Raw genomic sequence first — 17,341 nt, forward strand, 5'->3', positions numbered from 1 at the left:
GATTCTGTGGAGGACTCTTCAGCAGCAGCCAGCGGGAGCCTGGATAGTGTATCCGCCACAACCAGTTGTTTCCCCAGCACATGCACTGCCTGAACATTGAACCTGAGCAGTCTCATTAAAATTCTCTGGCATCTCAAGGGTGTTTTGTCAATGTCATAAGAGTTGATCAGAGGGACTAGCGGTTTGTGGTCAGTTTCCAGACTAAATTTCTCCAAACAAACTAGATAACGCTGAAAGCACTCACAGGCCCAAACTGCAGCCAGGCACTCTTTCTCAATTTGAGCGTATTTTGACTCCACAGCCGTCAGTGTGCGTGAACAGTAGGCGATGGGCTGTAGTTTATTTTCATTTAACTGCAGGAGTGCAGCCCAGAACCCATAACTGCTTGCATCGGCACTAACCACAGTCTTTTTTGAAGGGTCGTAGAACCCCAGCACTGGGGCAGACCCCAGCAGGGACTTGGCCTGCATAAAAGCTTTTTCTTGTGAAGGTCCCCAGACCCAGGCAATGTCTTTCTTAAGCAACTCTGTGATAGGGTGTAAAACTTGATAAATCTGGAAGAAACTTGCCCACATAATTTACAAGGCCCAATATCTGTCTCAGCTCATGTACATCAGAAGGACTTTTCATCTGTTCAATAGCACAAATTTTCTTGGGGTCTGGCTTGATGCCATCCCCGTTGATGATATGCACAAAGTAACATAGTTCAATTTTCCTAAAATTACATTTTTCTTTATTCAGCTTCAGCCCAGACTCTTTGATAGCCTGTAGCACACAATTTAAACGCTGATCATGCTCCTCCACTGTAGACCCATACACTAGAATGTCGTCCATGACGACCACTGTGCCCACGTGGTCACTCAGGAGAGAACTCATTTCCCTTTGAAAGATTTCAGGAGCGGAGGATATCCCAAAGGGGAGTCTGCAGAAGCAGAACCGACCTACCGGTGTGATAAAGGTAGTCAGTTTGCGGCACTTTGGATCCAGGGGGATCTGCCAAAAGCCGCTAGAAGCGTCTAATGTGGAAAAGAACTTCGCCCCAGCCAACTTTGGAGCTATATCTTCTATTGTCGGCAGCACAAATCTCTCTCTCTTCACTGCCTCATTCAACCTTTTCAGGTCCACGATGATTCAGGGTAACCGATTTTGGAAAATGCATGTTCGATTACGGACTTCCGGTGGGGGAGGGGCGTGACCACGGTTGCACGCTCTGAGCTCAGGACCACGAGCGTTGGAGATCCAAAACCCCCAAGCACAGTGTTCCCGTTGGCGGTCAGAGAAGCACTCCGTCTGGGGAGAGAAGCACAGGTGCCGCAGCACGGAGGTCTAGGCGTTACCGCCGCAGTCAGGTGGTGCTGGCTAATAGCCAAAACGAAACTCGGAGGATCTGCAAGGAAGCAGAGGGTGAGGCGGCAAACCTTGCATAGCGGGCAAAGGAGCAGAGGCAAGTGCGGGTGTGAGCAGAGCGGCGACAGGTGGAAGCAAGTGAATCCCCTGATTGGAGAAGCAGCACTTTCGGGTGGCAAAAAGGGGTAAATTCGGGAGGTATCCTGGAGGAGCCACTTCAGCCCCTGAGGGTTGCGGAAGCCAAGTTCAAAGCGAAAGGCAATAAGAAGAGAGCCTATGGAAGCTGCAAACCTGTAAAACCGCAAGTATAAAATCTGTATGCCCCAAGAATTTAACAGTAGCGCCTCACCCTGTTAAAGTGTACACCTTTTAGAGTCATTTGGCCAGACAGAAATCTGCATTTCCTATAAACACTGGGATAAAGTACTCTGTACGCAGGCTAACCTGCATTTCTTATAAACACTGGGATCGTATACTCTGTACACAGGCTAACCTGAACTTTGGATATAGGTTGACAAGATTATTACTGAGGCTAACTACCTGGGTACATAGGCCTATAAGCCTCACGAGACATATGACAGTGATAAAGAACTTAAAACATCAGTATCAACTAAGCTGAAGCTCAGGAAGTTTGCTGTTTTTCACTAACAGTTCTGTGTGTAGCCTCTGTGTATATAGGTTCATAGTGGAGCTGGTAGAAGGATAAGGATAAGCTGGAAAGCTAGGAACATTTTTTTTCTCTTTTCAAGAGGCAAATTTAACCACGTCTCTGGAAAATATAGGTTCCAGTGAAAATTTCAATAACTGGGAGGTAGCTTTGAATGCTGTCTGTGGCACATGGAAAAGGAGCCACTCTGGCATAGTTCAACGTATTAAAGTTGCATGCAAGCATGGTTGAAAGTTAACCCCTGTGGAACTGTCACACCAGGTTCAGATGGAGTCTGTCTTTCTATAACTGGACGCTCTAAAAACAGATAAAAGCTGGCAAAGATCCTTGCCTGTAGGCAAAAGAGAAAAATCTAAGACATGGACTATATAGATAAAAACTACAAATGTTCCAAAAATATACCCTCATATGTATAATGATGGCTGTTTTTTCTGTTTGCAAGTGTATGCTAGTGAGGGAATAGTGAAATATTATCTCTGCCTATCTAATCTTTAAGTGAATGTAACAGCTAGCTATCACTGAAATCTGGGACAAACAATTTGAATATTGTTGGTTTTTCCACAGAGAACATATTAACAAAGGCATATTGAAATTGGGGCGCAATACTGTGTAATACTGCAATATATATTGTTTTTTTGTTTCTTTACACATAGAGTATAGATAAGGGAATACTGAAGCTGGCCAGGTAAAAATAATCAGGCAGAAACCAGATAGCGAGGTGTGCTTCACTGCTATTATCCTAGTGGAATACAAGTACGGGTGTTACAATAAAGGTTATTTGTGTATCTTAGGTTAAATCAAAACACTAAACCTATAGGTTAAGTTAGGTGTGGAATAGAAAAGGAGGCGGAATATATAAAAGGCTCTTTGGTGAGATAACATTGCTGTAGTGGATACTGGAATAAGATAAGATATATATGCTGTAATCTTTTTTTTTTTTTTTTTTTTTTCTCTCGCACTTTGTGGTTGTTATTCACTTTTTTATTTCTTTTCACTCACAGTAGTTCAAGGGTAGTAGATTGGAGAGTTTAGAGGGTGGCAGGGGGTCTGTTTTTTTTTCCTTTTCTGGTCCCCCCTGCGTTGATTTTTTGTACATACACAATCAGTCACTGATATAAATTCGCAATAAGTCACATTTCTGGGTCTAGTACAAAACCCAGATCTTAATGGAAAAATATATAACAAACTTGAAATCCAGGTCCCCAGCTATGTCATCCAGGAGAGATAAAAAGCTGAATAAATTGACACAAGATCAATTAGGAGAGATAATCCCTTCCTCCCCGCAAGATATGGGAAAAGGTGTGGAGACACAATTAACTAATAACCAGTTAGTGGACCTAATATTGCCCCAGTTTGAAGGCATAAAAAAGGAGATTATGGGACTTACTGTTGAAGTTAGGCAATTTTCTAGTAGGTTAACAGAAGTTGAAACCCGAGTATCAGATCTAGAGGACTTGTATACTAACCAGGAAGATAGCAATCAGAAATTCTCGAATACTATTAAGATATTGCAGTCAAAGATAGAGGACTTAGAAGATAGGTCGAGGCGGAACAATGTAAGGGTAGTGGGAGTTCCTGAAACCCCAGAATATGCAGACCTTATACAATTTGCATCAACTACTCTCCCAAAACTGATAAGCTTGCCAGTGCAGGGAAGAAACATAGAAGTAGAAAGGGCTCATCGTGTGGGTCTTCATAGAACAGAGGCAGATAATAGAAATCGCCCAAGAATGATCATGATACGCTACTTGAATTTTCAAGATAAGGTTTCAATATTAAGGCAGTATAGGAAGACAAATCCACCAGTTATTGAAGATAGAAAGATTCTTTTGTTCCAGGATTTTTCGGCAGACACGTCTGCAAAAAGGAAAGAAATGTCCCTTTATTGTTCTGGATGTATAAAAAACGGAATGAAAGCTATCTTAAAGTATCCTGCTAAACTAGTAATAGAATCAGACGAGGGACAGGTAGTTCTAAATACACCAAGTGAAGCGAAGGCCTTTTGCCTCAAAAAAAATGTACAATTTTGAAGTATTTCCTTTGAGCACAATGTTAAGTGGTACATGAACAAAATGGCTATGGAAATTGATGGATTTGTGTGGAATAATGGCAAGGTTGAGGATTGTGGTATGAGTGTGGATCGTGGTGTGAGTGTGGATTTTTTTCCTTTTTTTTTCTTTTGCTGGGGTTTTTTTTTTTTTTTTTTTTTCTCTCCCCCTCTGTGTGAGATTAGCATTGGATGTGAAAATGTTAGCAGATTGGATTAAAGGAGCATGAATTTAAGTTTTGTATCATGGAATATAGGTGGAGTCACGTCCCCAATAAAACGCAAAAAACATTCTAAAAACTCTTAAAAAACTCAACCCTGATATAGTCCTTCTACAGGAATTGCACCTAAAGGCAACAGAGATTCCAAAGTTAAGGGCAAAATGGGTGGCTGAAATTTTAGCCACTCCCTGTGTATCAAGAAAGCGAGGGGTAGCCATTCTGATTAATAAAAACTTAACATATAATATAATTAGCATTGAGGCCGATCTAGCAGGTCGTTATTTAATCATGCAAATAAAAATCGATGCCAAGGTCTGGACAATATGCAATGTATATGGGCCAAATGAATTTGATAAAGGGTTTTGGATTAACATCCAAACTAAATTAATTCCTTATTTAGGGCAAAACTTGATCTTAGCAGGGGACTTCAACATGACCCTATATCCAGAACTAGACAGGTTATTGATAAAGAAAAATAGAGGGAAACACACAAGAGAGGTGTGCTTCTTCAGAGAGTTGTGTAAAACATTAAAGTTAAAAGATATATGGAGAGTGCAACATCCGGATATAAAAGAATATTCTTGTGAGTCTAAATCACATAAGAATTTCTCCAGGATAGATTTGTTTCTTATTGATGAAAATATATCAAAACTAGACTTAGAATCTGAAATATCTGAATTCACTATATCAGACCACGCCATTATATCGTTAAAATTAAAGTGTAATCTGCAAGAGGTTTCAAATAGGAATTCCTTTAGATTTCAAGGTTAAATGATGAATAATCTGGGTTTCTGTAACTGGTTAACGCAAAGATGGCGAGAATATTCTATCTTAAATGATTCATATAGGAACAAGACAGAAATTTTCTGGGAAGCTGGTAAAGCTGTTTTGAGAAGTGAAATTAAACAATACATGATTAGAATGAGGAAGAAGATGGCAAACAGGGAACTGCAACTAGCAAACCAGTTAAAGAATGCATACCGAAAATATATTCTTAAGCCAGATAGCTTATTATGGAATAAATACAGAACGGCTCGAGAAGAACGAGATCATTTCATGAATAAAAAATGGGCAATGGAAGATATCAAAAATAGGCATTACTGGCAGGGTCCGGAGGGAATATCAGCTAAAAATCTGACTAAAATCATAAATTTCAGGAAAAATAAGAACATGATTATGTCAATAAGGCAGGATCATAACGTCTATACCAAATCCCATAATATTCGAGATGCCTTTTTTAAATATTATCAGAACATTTATGCCTCTGGGGACCTAGATGTTAAAGCAAAAGAGTCATTCTGGGATAAGGTTAATCTACCAAAAATTGATAGTGAGAAAATGGCACAACTAAACCTGCCAATCCACATTGAGGAAGTTAAGGGGGCCATTGATAAAATAAAGATCGGGAAAGCACCAGGTCCAGATGGCCTCTCGGCAGAGTGGTACAGAATATTGAAAACAGATATAGCTGATATCTTAACAGAACTTTTCAATTTATATTTTGTTCAGAATAGAATGAAATCTCTCTATTTTACCGATTCAGCTATCACATTGATCCACAAAAAGGGTAAACCATTAGACGATATGGGTTCTTATAGACCCATATCGCTACTCAATAATGACTACAAGCTATTAATGAATATCATTGCTGAGAGGCTAAAAAAAGTGATGGGAGACATAATCCATCCCGATCAGACGGGCTTTATGCCAGGCAGGAATGTAGCGAGAAATATACGCAGGGTACTATTAACAATAGAGCATTATCATAATAAATTCCATAATACAAGAAAATACAGTGAAGTAGATCATGCCTTACTTACAATAGACGCGGAAAAGGCGTTTGATTCGATAATATGGGATCACCTGACGACCTCATTATTACAGTTCGGGTTCTCAGGCAATTTAGTGAACTTGGTGAATTTAATATATAAATCGCCAAGATCTCAAGTAATTGTAAATGGGGGATATACACCATATATCACCATGCAAAAAGGTACTAGGCAGGGATGCCCACTATCCCCACTTCTTTTCAATATTGCGCTAGAGCCTCTGGCAATCCATCTCAGGGATAGACTAGAAGGTATTAAGATAGGAGACCAAAAGATAGTCACTTCACTATATGCAGATGATGTTATTCTATTTCTTAGCAACTCCAGAGTAAGTATTCCAGTAAGTCTGGAGATTATTAATCAATTCAGTAAGTTTACAGGTTATAGAGTAAATATACAAAAGTCAGAAATATTATGGATCAACAAAAATAAAAGTAGCTATAAAGATCATCCATATAGGGAAGTAGCACATTTTAGATACCTGGGAATCATCTTGGGGACAGATCCAGGCGAGTGGTATAAACTCAATTTCACTGACTATTTTGCTAAATTTCACGCTGAGTTACAGAGATGGAATATATATTTTCTTTCATTATCAGCTAAAATTATGCTTATCAAGACGATTACTTTTCCGCGTCTATTGTTTCTACTTCAAAACATACCACTATTTATTACAAGACAAGATATTATTAAATTTAAAAAGGCATGTACTAAATTTATCTGGGGTAAGATGAAACCGCGGATCTCCCTAGATAGATTAACTATACCCAAAAAATATGGAGGTATGGCTTTACCAAATCTACGCTATTATAACTGGATAGCAATGATAAAATATGGGTTAGACTGGTTACTTGAATCACAGTATATTACCTACTATGAGATTGAGACAGAATTAATAAAACCTTTCAGCTTAAAATCGGCCCTACATCACACATATGCAAAACTACCTGAGAACATTAAACAATTTTCAACAATTTCGAATATTATCTTGGCCTGGCAAAAATACTGTAACCTAATGGGTGTGGACTATAGAAAATCGAGATTCTTACCGATCATTGGTACACCAGATTTTTCTCCAGGACAAAATAATATAGTCTTTAGAAAATGGCATGAAAAAGGAATTCTATATTTTGTGCAACTTTTAATAACAGGCACAAATAAAGTACAAACGTATGGTGAGATAGCAAAAAAATTTCAGCTACCCCAAAATAATTTCTATGCCTTCCTGCAAGCTAGAAGTTTTATGACAGCACTTGACCATCCAAGTGAGTCAGGTTGGGACCTACAAGAGATGGAGGCGGGACTTACCTTGTATAAAGCAGGTATTAGATCATTAAGATATTGGTATAACATCCTATTTGACAGGCTAGGCTCATTACCATATCAAGGTAATCACACAGAAGATGCAAAAATATGTTCCTAATGTGAAGGAAGAAGATGTAATGAAAAGTATCAGTTTAAGTACCTCAGTGACGACAGTAACTAGCTGGAGGGAGACGCATTGGAGAATCATTAACAATTATTACTTAACACCGGATAGATTAAATAAATGGGCTACTACAAATTTGAATACCTCTTGCTATAAGTGTAGTGCAGGGAGAGCTGACCTTTTGCATTGTCTATGGTCATGTCCCAAAATTAGACAATTCTGGGCAAAGGTAAATTATTGGTTAAATAAATATATTGGGTCACGGATTGAATTTACCCCATTTATAATCTTTTTCTTGTACCAAGGTCGTTTAGAACCAGGTGAGAGTCAGTTAGTTAATACTGGTATAATGGCAGCTCGAAATCTGATAGTTAGGAACTGGATAGGAAGAAGACCCCCTGTGTTAGGGGAATTTATTAAGCTAATGTATTGCCAGATGAGAGCAGAAATTTATGACCATAATTTAAGAAAGGAGACAAAGCTTAGGAAGTATTTTAACAAATGGTTAAAGGTACTTCGGCAATGGCCGCTAGATAAACAAAGACAATTTATTTCCCCTCTTAAGAATTTAGTATCCTTCTTAAATCTGATAGCAGAGGAGAGGTTACCCTACCAGTGGGGAGAGGTTAGGGATGGAGTCAATAAAGTTAGGTAAATGTGTTTGGGTTTTTTTTTTTTTTCTTTTTTTTTTTTTTGTCGTTACGAGTGTGGTGCGGTATGAGTGGATGTATGTTTAAAAAAAATGTGTTATGAAAATAGTAGTGTGTATAAAGAACATTAGATTTTTTGGTATAAACAGGAGTATAAGAATGTTAAACAACCTATAAGGTTCCCTTTGGTTTCGACATGTACTCTATTTTTCGTTTAAATTTTGAATGGGTGCGACGTACAACAAGAAAATGTTGTCCTGACATACTTTGTTTTCTTTATAAAACTTTACCATTGGCCCTGCGTGGCGCAAAACAAGTAATATATTGTTGTTTGACATTATGACACTTTCTTGCTTGTAATATACACTACTGATTATAAATAAACAATTTAAAAAAAAAAAAAAAAAAAAAACAACCTTTTCAGGTCCACACAGATGCGCACCTTTCCGTTTTTCTTTGCAACTGGAACAATGGGGGCACACCAATCAGTCGCTTCAACAACCTCTTCAATAACCCCCATAGACTTCATGCGCATAAGCTCTTTCTCCACTTGAGGCATGAGCGTGAACAGAATTCTACGGGGAGTAGAAATACTGTATGGGACTGCGTCACTTTTAAGTGCTATACGGACTGGTTTGCAATTCAGTAGGCCCAACTCGCCAAACATATCTTCGGAAATCTCATTCACTCTGGCCACGAGGCCCAAGTCACAGGCTGCTTTTCTGCTCAATAAATTGTTAACACACTGACCTTGAATCACATGCACCCACATGGTGAACTTTCTTTGCTTGTACTCACAGCTGGCAAGAAATTTCCCCACACAGTCAATGCGGCCACCAGGACTATGTACATTTGTAGTAACCTTCGCCAGCTGGAGCTGTCAAGGCAGTTTCATAAATTCAGCAAAAGACATTACAGTGATATCTGCTCCTGTGTCAATCTTAAAATCAACTTTGGCTCCCATTGCAGTAAAAGTAACTTTCCAATCTTCCTCTGAGCTTGGCCGTTCCACAACGGACCACACAAAGGACACTTCCTGACCCTCCTGGTCACTGTCCACCTGCATCTTCTTAATGTATTCAGTTTTACACACCACTTCAAAATGGCCCATTCTGTTACATTTTCTGAATCTTTTATCTCTGGCCGGGCATATAACACTCTGATCATGGGCACGGTAGCACTGTGTGCATCGGGCATGTTGCGCCCATCCACTTCTAGGCCTTTCCATTATTTTAGATCTACCGCTCACACTGTGCCTTTCACTAGCAGTTTTCCTGGACTGTTGCACTTCATCCACAATACTCTCAGACCTCAGATCAGCACTTTGCTTTTTCACCAGTTCACTCTGATGGGCCATCCTAATAGCCCCATCTAATGTTAAATCAGGCTCTAACTGCAGCTTCAGTGAGACTTCAGCATCTGCAATTTCAATAACTATTCTGTCTCTGATTTGCTCTTCTTTAGCAACACCAAACTCACAGAATTCAGCTAGTTCATACAGGCTGCGCACAAATGACTCCACAGATTCTCCCACACGCTGAGCACGTTTATGAAAACAAGCTCTCTCATGAATCACATTTATTTTGGGCACAAAGTGGGCACTGAGTTTATCCATAACTATATCAAAGTTAAATTCTTCCCCTTCTTGGAAAGTAAAAGCATTGAACACTGGCTCCACATCTTTCCCCATAGAGTATAAAAGAGAATTAACTTGTACTTCACCACTCTCCTTGTTCAGTTTGGAAGCAATCCTGAAGCGCTGAAACCGCTGACGCCATGTGGGCCAAGCTGCAGGCTGAGAAAAGTCAAAAGGCTCAGGTAGGGTAAAATTTGACATTGCAATCGATCAGGAACAGAAGCGCAGGCCAGAACTTCTGACACCATGTCATGAGATGCAGTACATATGCAGGACACAGCAATGATGGTACAACTCTATTTTATTACAGAGCATGGAAACATACATCTAGTCAGGTTGATTTCACTCACTAACTGCGACACAGACTACCGGACCTAAGCCCCGCCCCCAACTGGTGACATCACATCCTGCTCTCATCACAGTGGTGAATAGGGCAAATATATAGATTGTCCGGTCCTGTTTTCAAATCTATATGGATTTAATGCTGTATATATTTTTAGGTAGTATCTGTTAAAATAGGGCTACAAGTATTGTGATTGATTAATATGAGAGGTCTAGGTAATATTAGATATGGATCTTCATTGTTCTAGGGTTTTAAGATTTAGAATATGTTGTCACTGAATATACACACTATATGCACTATGGTTGTTCATACTAAATATATGATTCAATGAGTTATGCACTTATGATATGTAATACATGTCCTTATATCTTTATATTTGTATTTACAATATGTTTGTGTGTATATTATTACATGATTGCAATTAATGAGTATCAGCTGTGATACCTTTGTGATTGGTTGTGGAGGAAGTAGGAGGAGTCTGAGTATGTAAGCACTGTTTTGTTCACTTTATGGTTGTCTGAGGAAGGGGTGTCACACATTAATGTTGCTGCGGTAAACTTTGATGAATGAAAGCCCAGTTTTTAAAATTACTATTAAAAACAGGGGCACTTTCATTCATCAAAGTTTAGAAAGCAGCTGTTTTGTTTATAAACTTACCTTTCTTCTCTTCACAGCCGGATCAGCTTCCCCCGCCTGGAGATCCTCTCTTCATACGTCAGCAATGACTAATCCGGCTTCCTCCAATCACAACATGGCCTCAGGCAATGATTCCCCTGGGGGGAAGCCGTGATTGGAGGAAGCTGGATTAGTCATTGCTGACGTGTGAAGAGAGGATCTCCTTGCGGGGGAAGCTGCTCCGGCTGTGAAGAGAAGAAAGGTAAGTTTATAAACAAAACGTCTGCTTTGTAAACTTTGATGAATGAAAGTGCCCCTGTTTTTAATAGTATTTTTAAAAACCGGGCTTTCCTTCATCAAAGTTTACCTTCACTTTAAATCCAGAGAGTTCAATCATTGGATCTTTTATACTTCGTTATTTTGCACTCTGGTATCTGTCTTTACAGCAAGTGGGAGTGCGCCTTCTACAATTTTATATCCTATATAATAAAAGGCCAAGTGTGTTTGTCCGAAGCTGTCATGCGCAGTAGACAGCACGAGGACAAACACACCTGGCCTTTGAGAGTCCCTAAGTCTCTGCTCTGCAGTGCGAGCAGAAGTGGGCGTGGCCGAGCGTGGCCGGGGCGTGGCCGATCGTGAAGGGGGCGTGGCTGAGCGCGAGGGCCGGGAGGGGCATGGCCGAGCGTGAAGGGGCGGGGCCAGGTGGGCCGTGAAAGGCTGTGCAGTCTGAGAGCTCAAAACAGCTCAAAAGAGGGGAGAGAGGGGGTAGGGAAAAGATAAGAAAGGGGAGAGAGAGATCAAGAGGGGAGAGAGAGATCAAGAGGGGAGATAAAGAGAGCACAAGAGAGGGAGCAAAAGAGAGGGGGAGAGACAGCAAAAGAGAGTGGGAGAGACAGCAAAAGAGAGGGGGAGGGAGAGCAAAAGAAAGGGGACAGAGAGATCAAAAGAGAGGGGGGGAAGAGAAAGAGAGGGGGAGGGGGGAGAGAGAGAGGGGGAGGAGAGAGGGGAGGAGAGAGAGAGGGGAGAGAGAGAGGGGAGGGAGAGAGAGAGGGGGAGTGAGAGAGAGAGGGGAGGGAGAGAGAGAGGGGAGGGGGAGAGAGAGAGGGGGAGAGAGAGAGGGGGGAGAGAGAGAGAGGGGAGGGAGAATGAGAGAGGGGAGGGAGAATGAGAGAGGGGAGGGGGAGTGAGAGAGAGAGGGGAGTGAGAGAGAGGAGGGAGAGAGGGGAGGGAGAGGGGAGAGAGAGAGGGGGGAGATAGAGAGAGGGGGGAGATAGAGAGAGAGGGGAGAGAGAGAGAGGGGGGAGAGAGAGAGAGGGGGGAGAGAGAGGGGGGAGAGAGAGAGGGGGGAGATAGAGACAGAGAGGGGGGAGAGAGAGATAGAGGGGAGAGAGAGATAGAGGGGAGAGAGATAGAGGGGAGAGAGAGAGATAGAGGGGGAGAGAGAGAGAGGGGGGAGAGAGACAGGGGAGAGAGCGCAAAAGAGAGGAGGGAGAGAGAGGGCAAAAGAGAGGAGTGAGAGAGAGCGCCAAAGAGAGGGGTGAGAGAGAGAGCACAAAAGAGAGGGGGAGAGAGAGTGCAAAAGAGAGGGGGAGAGAGAGAGCGCAAAAGAGGGGGGGAGAGAGCGCAAAAGAGGGGGGAGAGAGAGAGCGCAAAAGAGGGGGGGGGGGAGAGAGAGAGCGCAAAAGAGGGGGGGAGAGAGAGAGCGCAAAAGAGGGGGAGATAGAGAGAGCACAAAAGAGGGGGGATAGAGAGAGCACAAAAGAGGGGGGATAGAGAGAGCGCAAAAGAGGGGGGGAGAGAGAGAGAGCAAAAGAGAGGGGGAGAGAGAGCGCAAAAGAGAGGGGGGAGAGAGAGAGCTCAAAAGAGAGGGGAGAGAGTGCAAAAGAGGGGGGGAGAGAGAGCGCAAAAGAGGGGGGAGAGAGAGCGCAAAAGAGAGGGGGGGAGAGAGAGATCTCAAAAGAGAGGGGGGAGAGAGAGCAAAAGAGAGGGGCAGGGAGAGAGCTCAAGGGGTGGGACTGCTGTACCCTGCAAAAAATGGCCCGTGTGAACGGGCTTTAGGACTAGTATATATATATTATAGACCATTTAACATTATTAAACTGTAATTATTAAAATGTGTCTGAAACTGAGCATATTAGTGTTTGAGTATGCGGTAGGTGCTTAAAATAAAAAAAATACACCTCCCTGAGACAATTGTTTTCTCTTGATTTAGCCGTAAGAGAAAGTTGCTTTAGTTGCTTAATAACATTTGCGATGAAACAGAGTATTGAAGTAGGCACTGAATCGATAATGCTAGTCCAATAAAAAGTACCACTACATACGTCAATACTCTGTTTATGTTCCTAAAATAATGTCTGATCCAGTTAATCCGCCTTTACTGACAAAGGGAGTTTAACACTGTGAGAAAGGGGAGGGTTTTGGAGCTGAAAGCAAGTGGGGGAGAGACAGAGATACAGACTCTAACGAGGATACTAAATCTGGTGGAACACGATACCGGATGGGCGGTGCTGTAAGGAGTGATGGGCGGTGCTGTAAGGAGTGATGGGCGGTGCTGTAGGAGTGATGGGCGGTGCTGTAAGGAGTGATGGGCGGTGATGTAAGGAGCGATGCGGCTACTATAGAAAGAAGAAAGAGCCGAGCGGCAGGGGACGGGCAGACAGTTCTCCATGGGGAGACTAAATACGTTTAGTTAAAACACCGCCGGAACGTCCCTTTAACTGATCTGAGCTAAGATATATTGTCTATTAATTCCTAACAGTTATGTGCTTTTAACATGGAGGGCAGAAGACATTTTTTGTTATTTCTATCTGTCATTTTAGTATTTTGGCTAATAAAAGTTAAACTAATTTGCATTCTTTTTTTAAGTTCGCTATTTCTGTATATGCTTAACTAACAAGGTATATAGAGTGATATATAGATAGATGATAGCTTTATAGCAAGATATTTAAAGTTAGATAAATAGATAACTCCCAGAATAGATAACTACGTTACTTGATTCATTAAAGGTATCCGTCTAAGACTACAATTCCCATAAACCAGCGCTCAATGACCACGTGACATGTTACAGCCTATGAATTATAGAAATACTCTGTCTATTCTATCTGGTTATAATCCAGGATCAGGGGAATCGTTGTTTGCAAAAAACAAACGGTAAGTGTCTGTATAGCGGTATGTGATTGTACCTATTGCATGGACCGGTTTAGTGTATACAAAGGAACCTCCCGTAATCTAAGAGGCGGGGCTATAGAGACGTGGTCTCCTGCCTACTCAACTTGTGTATTTATTTATGTGAGGGAGATTGGGAATTGGGATGAGAACAGAACATACGCTCTTTAGGGGGGTATTGTTTAGGTGCGTGGGGAATAGTGAGGTTTCTGGCGGGACAGTGGGTTTCAAGGGTGAGTTTCTGAGAAGCAAGAGTAGGATCAGTGTCTGTAGGCTAGGGAGGGTATGAAAAAGATGTAAGGGATGGCGCGTGGGACTTTGTGGTATGAGGGACAGGGGGCGGTGAGCAGGTTGTATGAGGGAGATGAGGTGAGAGCAGGGTGTATGAGGGAGATGAGGTGAGAGCAGGGTGTATGAGGGAGATGAGGTGAGAGCAGGGTGTATGAGGGAGATGAGGTGAGAGCAGAGTGTATGAGGGAGATGAGGTGAGAGCAGGGTGTATGAGGGAGATGAGGTGAGAGCAGGGTGTATGAGGGAGATGAGGTGAGAGCAGGGTGTATGAGGGAGATGAGGTGAGAGCAGGGTGTATGAGGGAGATGAGGTGAGAGCAGGGTGTATGAGGGAGATGAGGTGAGAGCAGGGTGTATGAGGGAGATGAGGTGAGAGCAGGGTGTATGAGGGAGATGAGGTGAGAGCAGGGTGTATGAGGGAGATGAGGTGAGAGCAGGGTGTATGAGGGAGATGAGGTGAGAGCAGGGTGTATGAGGGAGATGAGGTGAGAGCAGGGTGTATGAGGTAGATGAGGTGAGAGCAGGGTGTATGAGGGAGATGAGGTGAGAGCAGGGTGTATGAGGGAGATGAGGTGAGAGCAGGGTGTATGAGGGAGATGAGGTGAGAGCAGGGTGTATGAGGGAGATGAGGTGAGAGCAGGGTGTATGAGGGAGGTGAGAGCAGGGTGTATGAGGGAGATGAGAGCAGGGTGTATGAGGGAGGTGAGAGCAGGGTGTATGAGGGAGGTGAGAGCAGGGTGTATGAGGGAGGTGAGAGCAGGGTGTATGAGGGAGATGAGAGCAGGGTGTATGAGGGAGATGAGAGCAGGGTGTATGAGGGAGATGAGAGCAGGGTGTATGAGGGAGATGAGAGCAGGGTGTATGAGGGAGGTGAGAGCAGGGTGTATGAGGGAGGTGAGAGCAGGGTGTATGAGGGAGGTGAGAGCAGGGTGTATGAGGGAGGTGAGAGCAGGGTGTATGAGGGAGGTGAGAGCAGGGTGTATGAGGGAGGTGAGAGCAGGGTGTATGAGGGAGGTGAGAGCAGGGTGTATGAGGGAGGTGAGAGCAGGGTGTATGAGGGAGGTGAGAGCAGGGTGTATGAGGGAGATGAGGTGTGAGAGCAGGGATGCAAGGTGTATGATGTAGAGGGAGAGGTGAGCAGGGATTAAGGCTGTGACACACTGCAAGCGGAGCGGTGCGCAGCGTGTAGCTGCAGCTGTGCACGCTCAGTGTGTCCTGCCTTTTCATCTCTGAGCACTCTGCTGCGTCAGGTCGCGTAGCTGAGCACTCAGAGATGAAATAATTGAACTTCAGAAGCGATGCGACGCGGTGCGAAGCAGCTGCATCGCTTCGCGCCGCATCGCTTGCAGTGTGTCACAGCCTTTAGAGGTGTATGAGGGAGAGGGGGTGAGCAGGGGTTTGGAGGAGAGGAGGTGAGCATGGATTTGAGGTGTATGAGGGAGAAGGGGGTGAGTAGGGGTCCGGGGAGTATGAGGGAGAGGAAGTGAGCAGGGATTAGTGGTGTATGAGGGAGAGGGGGTGAGCAGGGATTAGTGGTGTATGAGGGAGAGGGGGTGAGCAGGGGTCCAGGGTGTAAGGTGGTTAGCAGGGGTCTGGAGTTTGAGGGAGAGGTGAGCAGGGATTTGAGGTGTATGAGGGAGAAGGGGTGAGTAGGGGACCGAGGAGTGTGAGGGAGAGGAAGTGAGCAGGGGTTTTTGGTGTATGAGGGAGAGGAGGTGAGCAGGGGTCTTGGGTGTATGAAGGAGAGGAGGTGAGCAGGGATTTGAGGTTTATGAGGGAGAGGGGTTGAGCAGGGGTCCGGAGTGTATGAGGGAGAGGGGTTTAAGCAGGGGTCTGGAGTGTATGAGGGTGAGCAGGGATTCAAGGTGTGTGAGGGAGAGGGCTTGAGCAGTGGTCTGGGGTGTACGTGGAAAAAGGGGTAAGTAGGGGTCCGGGGCGTATGATGGAGAGGGGGTGAGCAGGGGTTGGGATGTGTATCATTGTCTGGAGATTGCGACTGGCTCAGCTTTATTATTAAATGAGCTGACAAATTTGTTTGAGAACTGAGCATTGACTTGGGGTTACAGGAGGCAAAAAGGCTGTAGATAAGTGAAAAACATCTGTCTAATATTAAATGATGGGCATTATAATGCTCTAGTCTAACCGTTAAAGGGACACTGAACACTAAATAAGATTTCATGCACCTCCCTCTAATCATGGTTGCTGCCATATTGGAACTTTTGTTTACACCGCCTTTATCTTAAAGGGACATGAAACACACATTTTTTCTTTTATGATTGAGATAGAGAATACAATTTTAAACAACTTTCCAATTTACTTCTATTATTTAATTTGCTTCTTTCTGTTATCCTTTGCTGAAAGGTTTATCTAGGTAAGCTCAGGAGCAGCAGAGAACCTAGGTTCTTGCTGCTGATTGGTGGCTGCATATATATACCGATTGTCATTCGCTCACCCATGTGTTCAGTTAGAAACCAAACAGTCCTATGAATTATAGAAATGCTCTGTCTATTCTATCTGGTTATAAACCAGGTTCGGGGAATCGTTGTTTGAAAAAAAAAAGAAACAGTAAGTGTCTGTATAGTGGTATGTGATTGTACCTATTGCAGGGACCGGTTAATTTATACGAAGGGAACCTCCCGTAACCTAAGAGGCGGGGCTATAGAGAGGTGGTCTCTTGCCTACTCAACGTTTGAACAAGGACAATATATAAAAATGGTGGGTGTATTTATTTATGTGAGGGAGATTGCGATGAGAACATGCGGTCTTTAGGAGGGTATTGTTTAGGTGCGTGGGGAATAGTGAGGTTTCTGGCAGGACAGTGGGCTTCAAGGGTTAGTTTCTGAGAAGCAAGAGTAGGATCAGTGTCTGTAGGCTAGGGAGGGTATGAAAAAGATGTAAGGGATGGGACTTTGGGGTATGAGGGACAGAGGGGTGAGCAGGGTGTATGAGGGAGATGAGGTGAGAGCAGCGATGCAAGGTGTATGATGTAGAGGGAGTGAGCAGGGGTCTTGGGTGTATGAGGGAGAGGAGGTGAGCAGGTATTTAAGGTGTATGGGTGAGTAGGGGTCCGGGGAGTATGAAAGAGAGGAAGTGAGCAGGGGT

At 43.3% G+C, this 17,341-nt stretch overlaps 1 protein-coding gene across 1 annotated transcript in view; it reads left to right on the forward strand.

Moving 5' to 3' along the window:
* The first annotated feature begins 5,203 nt into the window (after positions 1–5,203).
* Positions 5,204–17,341, forward strand: part of LOC128636482 (zinc finger protein 675-like) — a 269,165-nt gene continuing 257,027 nt past the window's right edge. Inside the window, exons 1-3 of the mRNA XM_053689493.1 lie at positions 5,204–6,275; positions 7,846–7,860; positions 13,866–13,934. Of these exons, the coding sequence (XP_053545468.1) occupies positions 5,204–6,275; positions 7,846–7,860; positions 13,866–13,934 (1,156 nt within the window). The remainder of the gene's footprint in view (positions 6,276–7,845; positions 7,861–13,865; positions 13,935–17,341) is intronic.

Source organism: Bombina bombina, chromosome 7 (assembly GCF_027579735.1).
Source record: "Bombina bombina isolate aBomBom1 chromosome 7, aBomBom1.pri, whole genome shotgun sequence".
NCBI classification, from domain to species: Eukaryota; Metazoa; Chordata; class Amphibia; order Anura; family Bombinatoridae; genus Bombina; species Bombina bombina.